The sequence below is a fragment of the Danio rerio genome, chromosome 10 (assembly GCF_052040795.2).
Source record: "Danio rerio strain M-AB ecotype USA chromosome 10, GRCz13ab, whole genome shotgun sequence".
In the NCBI taxonomy this organism is placed as follows: Eukaryota; Metazoa; Chordata; class Actinopteri; order Cypriniformes; family Danionidae; genus Danio; species Danio rerio.
In genome coordinates this window covers 3,131,027-3,137,503 of record NC_141030.1, presented here as the reverse complement: position 1 = coordinate 3,137,503, position 6,477 = coordinate 3,131,027, and the positions used below count along the sequence as shown (strand labels likewise).

Sequence of the window (6,477 nt, the reverse complement as noted above, 5' to 3'; positions counted from 1 at the left end):
CACCAAACTTGATCACCTCACAGCAAGAAGGTCGCTGGTTCGAGTCCCGGCTGGGCCAGTTGGCATTTCTATGTGGAGTTTCGATTAATCGAAAAGTAATCGACATTCAAAACCTGCCCTGTTAAAGCTGATTAATACTTCTGCAGCCACATCTGATCTTTGGTCAAGTAGGGTTGCAATAACCTTTTAAATTTTTTTTTAATTTTGTGGCGGGAATGTATAGAAGACTATTTCTTTTAACTAGATTTGATTTGTTTGTTTACCCATGCAAGTTAATGTAGTCTACTTTTGTTTTATTTGCTTGATTTAAGTAGTGCTATCGGCTCACAGCAAGAAGGTCGTTGGTTCGAGCCTCGGCTGGCTCAGTTGGCGTTTCTGTGTGGAGTTTGCATGTTCTCCCTCTGTTCGCGTGGGTTTTCTCTGGGTGCTCCGGTTTCACCCACAGTCCAAAGACATGCGGTACAGGTGAATTGGGTGAGCTAAATTGTCCATAGTGTATGAGTGTAAATGGTTTCGGTTGCAGCTGAAAGGGCATCCACTGCGTAAAACAAGTGCCGGATAAGTTGGCAGTTAATTAAGCCGTGGCGACCCCAGATTAATAAAAGGACTAAGCCGAAAAGAAAATTAATGAATGAATGTTTACAACATACTAGCAACAATACTAGCTAATAAACATTTATGTTATATGATGGCTTAACTCTGTCTCTGCTATTAGTGAATTTGTCTTGTTTTTTACTATTCTGGTTTCCATTAAAGGTTTACACAAACCTTTTGCAATATTTAGAAAATGTTAGTAAACTGATGGCATTCCCATTAACTGATGTTGTGCACCTAAAACACACTTGTGTTCTCTTGCAACATGTCTACAAATAAACAGCTATATAATATTTTAAGATTGATACACTACCTGACAACAGCTATTATCGCCTAAATTTCAGGAACAACAAATAATAAGTTGACTTCTAGTTGATCATTTGGTATCAGAAGTGGCTTATATGAAAGGTAAAGGCCTCTAGATTACACTTATTATACCACAATAAAATATGATCATGCCTTGATTTTTAATGATTTCATTAGGACAGTAAGGTCTGACTTTGCTCAGACTAAAGTCTCATCACTGAACAGAAATAATGTCCAGTATAGAATATAAAGTCCTGCTGCAGTGGAGACAGAATGAATATTGTGTCTGACTCCATCATGAGCTTGGAGGACTGCATCCATACATCTCTGCACTGACTCAAATCACTGATTAATAAAGTCATCTGGAATGAAGAAGAAAGTGTTCCTGCAGGACTCCCAGAGTTCATCAAAACTATTTGGATTCATCTTCAATGCCTCCATCTTACCCTAGACATGCTCAATAATGTTCACATCTGGTGACTGGGCTGGCCAATCCTGGAGCAGCTTGACCTTCTTTGCTTCCAGGAGCTTTGATGTGGAGGCTGAAGTCTGAGAAGGAGCGCTATCCTGCTGGAGAATTGTCCCTCTCCTGTGGTTTGTAATGTAATGGGCAGCACAAATGTCTTGATACCTCAGGCTGTTGATGTTGCCATCCACACTGGAGATCTCTCGCACACCCCCCTACAGAATGTAACCCCAAACCATGATTTTTCCTTCACCAAACTTGACTGATTTCATATCGCCTTACAGCATGAAGGTCGCTGGTTCGAGTCCCGGCTGGGTCACTTAGCATTTCTATGTGGCGTTTGCATGTTCTCCCTGTGTTGGCGTGGGTTTCCTCCGGTTTTCCCTACAGTGCAAACACATGCGCTATAGGTGTACTAAATAAACTAAGTTGGCCGTGTGAATGGTGTGTGAATGAGTGTGTATGGGTGTTTCCAGTAATAGGTTGCAGCTGCAAGGGCATCTGCTGCGTAATGAATGAAAACGAGCTAACAAAATGATATTGACACATTTTATTAGAAAAAAGTGTGCAATTATAATATTTGCACAAGCACGAAACTTGAGGACAGGCATTTACCACCTTTTAATACAAAACAAAATCTAGTGAACAGGATTCATGAATTAAATAAGATATAATATTTCTGTCTGATAGACTCTGTTCCACAGAGAGCATGATCTACGATTTATGGATGGCTCACAACTCAACATTTACTAAAATTGTTCTAAACTTTGATCATTTTCTTGCTTCTGTTGAACAAAACAAGATATTTTTCCATCAGCAGAATGGGTATTTCTTCAAAATATCTAATTTTTTTGATCAACAATAGAAAGAAATTTTCATTTTGTGAGTAAACTATCCCCTTACGAGCCTTAAAGCTTTAAAAGGGCTTTAAGGATCCACATACAGTTAAACCCAGACGTTTACATACACTCTAAAAAAAAGGAACAGAACCATTTTTAAAAAAAATGTCTGATGGTAAATCACTAAACGTTTACTATTTTAGGTCTGTTAGGATTACCTAAATGATTTACATTTGCTAAATGCCACAATAATGAGAGAATGTTTTTTATTAATTTCTAGACAGTCGAAAGTTTACACACATTTCCTTGGTATGTTTTTAGCTTTGCTTTTAAACTGTATAACTTTGGTTATGTTTTGGGTATCCTTCCACAAGCTTCTCACAATAGTTTGCAGGAATTTTGGCCCATTCCTCCTGACAGAATTGCTGTAACTGAGTCAGATTTGTAGGCTGTCTTGCTCGCACAAGCTTTTTCAACTCTGCCCACACATTGTCAATAGGATTGAGCTCAGGGCTTTGTGATGGCCACTCTAAAACATTCACTCTATTGTCCTCAAAGCACATTTGAACTAATTTGGCAGTATGCTTAGGGTCATGGTCTGTTTGGAAGACCCATCTGTGGCCAAGTTGTAATTTCCTGGCTGATGTCTTGAGAAGTTGCTTCAGTATTTCTACATAATGTTCTTTCTTCAAGATGCCATCTATGCTGTGAAGTGGACCAGTCCCTCCTGCAGCAAAACAGCCCCACAACATGATGCGGCCGTCCCCATACTTCACAGTTGGGATGGTGTTGTAGGCTTGTAAGTTTTCCCCTTTGTCCTCCAGATGTAACACTGATCATTATGGCCAAACAGTTCAATCTTAGTTCCATCAGACCACAGGACATGTCTCCAAACATTAGTCTTTTTCCCAGTGTAATTTAACTAACTGTAATCTGGCTTTGTTGTTGATTCTGGCTTGTTTATTTTCCCATGTTGTCACACAAGGAAGCAGTGTGTTTGAGGTTTTCCTTCAATACTATTCTACAGTTGTGCCTCACATTAGCTCAAATGTTGTCGATTAGCCAATCAGAAACTTACAAAACCTTGACACCATCATCTCAACTTTTTAAGAGCCATAATAATCTTATTGTGTGTAAATTTGACTTTCAAGAAAAGTTATAACAATTTCTCAACAAATATCTCTCTCATTATTCTGCTATTAAGCAGAACAGAAACACATGTGATAATCCTAACTTACCTAAAAGAGAAAACGTTGAGTCACATTAACATCTCTTTTCTTTTTTAAATGGTTATGTGGCTTTTTATACAGTGTATGTAAACGTCTGGTGATTCTTCTCTAATCTTCATCTATTGTGTGCTCAAAGTTAAAGCTCTCCTGTTCAAACCAGTCATACCAAGATTCACTTGTTGACCCCAGTGTTGTTGTTGTTGTGGGTTCAGGTGTGGTTGTGGTTGTTGAGGTGGTCATTTCTGTAGTTGTGCTGCTTTTCATCCTCTCCATCCGCAGTTTCCTCATGCGCATCAGTCGTATGCGGTTCAAACGTTCGTTTTGGGAGCCACCGGCGGGCCCTGTGCTTCCACCATTGACTTGGTTGTTGGCGTTTCGAGGGATGTTGTTAACCAGTCTTGGTCTCTTTCCGCTTTGAGCCAAGATTTGCTGGATACGAGCCCAGTTAGATTTGGTCAAGGTGAAACTGCAGGGTGTTGCGTTGGCATCATAGCCGACAATGCAAAGACGCGTCTGAGAGGAGTAACCATCCGCTCGCGCTGTTACGCGATACTCGCCTGGGTTGAGGAGACGCCAGTAATCACCAGTGGAAGCTTTAGGAAAAAAATAGGTTTAGATTACAAATATACACTAAACAAGGGGTCACCAACCCTGTTCCTGGAGAGCTACCTTCCTGCAGAATTCAGTCCCAACCCTGATCAAACACACCTGAACCAATTAATAGTACCTAAAGCAGCACTTGATAATTACAAACAGGTGTGTTTGGTCAGGGTTGCAACTAAAATCTGCAGGAAGGTAGATCTGCAGGAACAGGGTTGGTGACCCCTGCACTAAACGGTAAAATCATATGTTAATAAACATCATTGTGTGATTCATTTTATGTTGTCCATGTAGGCCTACAGTTCAACATTCATATTTAACTAAATAAACAGTTAGTGAACATCTTATTGCACATCATTTATTTTCATCACCAATTATCAGAGTAGAACAGTTTCTCAAGCAGTTTGTGATGCATTTTGGAAACAGGAGATGAACCCCTGGTCTAATGCGCCACCTGGCTTGAGGAAACCCGTTCTCAAAGACTTATTATTTATGTAGCACAAATATTCTGAATGCCTTTGGCAGAATTCAAATGAGCTATTTTAATCTAGATTAATCTAGATTAAAAAATAATCCATGCCAACCTATGTAATAAACATACCGTTTGTTCGAAAACAACATTTTTTGTCATCATTACTGCAATTTTATATGAGCGATTATATCCTTAAATGTGGAGGGGGGCCTTACAATATTTTCTGGGGAAAGAGCGGGTCGCAGGCACAAAAAAAAGGTTGGGAACCACTGCTGTAGACAATCAAAAACAAATATAGCCTAAGGGGGCTAATACTATTGACCGTAAAATGGTTTTACATAATTAAAAACTGCTTTTATTCTAGCTGAAATGAAAAAAATTCCAGAGGAAAGAATATTATGGAAATACTGTGAAAAATTCCTTGCTCTGTTAAACATCATTTGGGAAATATTGGAAAAAATCCACAAGAGGGCGAATCATTTTGACTTCAGACACTTGAAATGACAATAAAATAAAGTAATTCTTTAGAGTTTTAATCTGAAGGCTTCTATATAAACGATTCCTTTGGAATATATTAGGATCTGTTACCTGTTTTGACGTCATGTTTGATTCCCTCCACTGACACTGTGGCATTTGCCAGAAGATTCCCATCGACGTCTCTCACAACCCCTTTAATGCCTCGATGCACCTGCAGGACAGAAGGAAAAGCTTTTTTGTTGCATTCAACATTGTTGATAGTCAATGTGCATTTATCAAATGTCTGTGACAGATATAGGAGCTGTATTTGTTTTGTGACCTGCTCGATGAAAGCCAGCAGCGCCTCACGGTTGTTTTCCCACTCCGACGGCAATTCACTCTCATGGGGAAACTTATCGCACCCAAGAAAGATGGAAATCTCGAAGCAGTTGGTGTGCAGGTAGCTGAAGTCGTTCATGCCTAAAGCAACACAGACAAATACAATTGCATAAAGTTGACAGATTTACAGTTGAAGTCAGAATTATTAGCCCCCCTGTATACCCCCCCCCCATTTTCTTGAGAGATTTTTTCAACACATTTCTAAACATAATAGTTTTAATAATTCATTTCTAATAACTGATTTAATTTATTTTTGCCATGATGACAGTATATAATATATTTGACTAGATATTTTACAAGATACTAGTATTCAGCTTAAAGTGACATTTAAAGGCTTAACTAGGGTAATTAGGCAGGACAGGGTAATTAGGCAGGTCATTGTATATTAATGGTTTGTTCTTGTAGACAATTAGGGGTGGTGGTGGGGGGCTGCAATGTATTTTAGGATTTCCAGGAGATTATTATTCGTTTACGGGTATCCAGGAGTCTCTATGCATATGCGGCAGATGTCTGAACACCTGCAAAGAAACTCGACACAGACGAACATGAAAACCTACTGCCAGCTAGCGTCTGGGGAATGATATTGCAGAGCAACACAAACAGCATGCAGAACTATAACTGTGCGACTATGCGCAAGGCAGGCGCCATGGGCAGGGCCGACATGTCCATAGAGGCGACCTAGGCGGCCGCCTAGGGCGGCAGTATACAGAGGGCGGCGTCCGCGACAACTCCCTTACCACCCGCGTCCTCAATTATGTCCGCGACACCTCCCTCACCACCCGCGTCCTCGGTTATATTCGCGGATTGGCGACAGAATAGAAAGGGCGGCATAAGGGAGGTGTCGCGGACCTCTATTCTGCCGCCCTTTGCGCGGATATAACTGAGGACGCGCAGGTGCTGAGGGAAGGAGGGAGGTGTCGCGGACGCTGCCCTCTCTATTCTGCCGCCCTATGTGGGGATATACCTGAGGACGCGTGGGTGCTGACGGAGGGAGGGAGGTGTCGTGGATGCTGCCCTCGCTATTCTGCCGCCCTATGTGGGAATATAACTGAGGACGCGTGGGTGCTGAGGGAGGGAGGTATCGCGGACGCTGCCCTCTCTATTCTGCGGCCCTAT

At 41.0% G+C, this 6,477-nt stretch overlaps 1 protein-coding gene across 1 annotated transcript in view; it reads right to left on the bottom strand.

Moving 5' to 3' along the window:
* Positions 1-3,450: 3,450 nt before the first annotated feature.
* The window catches only part of aebp1a (AE binding protein 1a), a 29,505-nt gene continuing 26,478 nt past the window's right edge, over positions 3,451-6,477 (bottom strand). The window contains exons 18-20 of the mRNA NM_001324409.1: positions 5,303-5,442; positions 5,095-5,194; positions 3,451-4,027 (exon numbers count right to left, since the gene is read on the bottom strand). Coding sequence (NP_001311338.1) covers positions 3,543-4,027; positions 5,095-5,194; positions 5,303-5,442 — 725 coding nt within the window. The 3' untranslated portion in view covers positions 3,451-3,542. The remainder of the gene's footprint in view (positions 4,028-5,094; positions 5,195-5,302; positions 5,443-6,477) is intronic.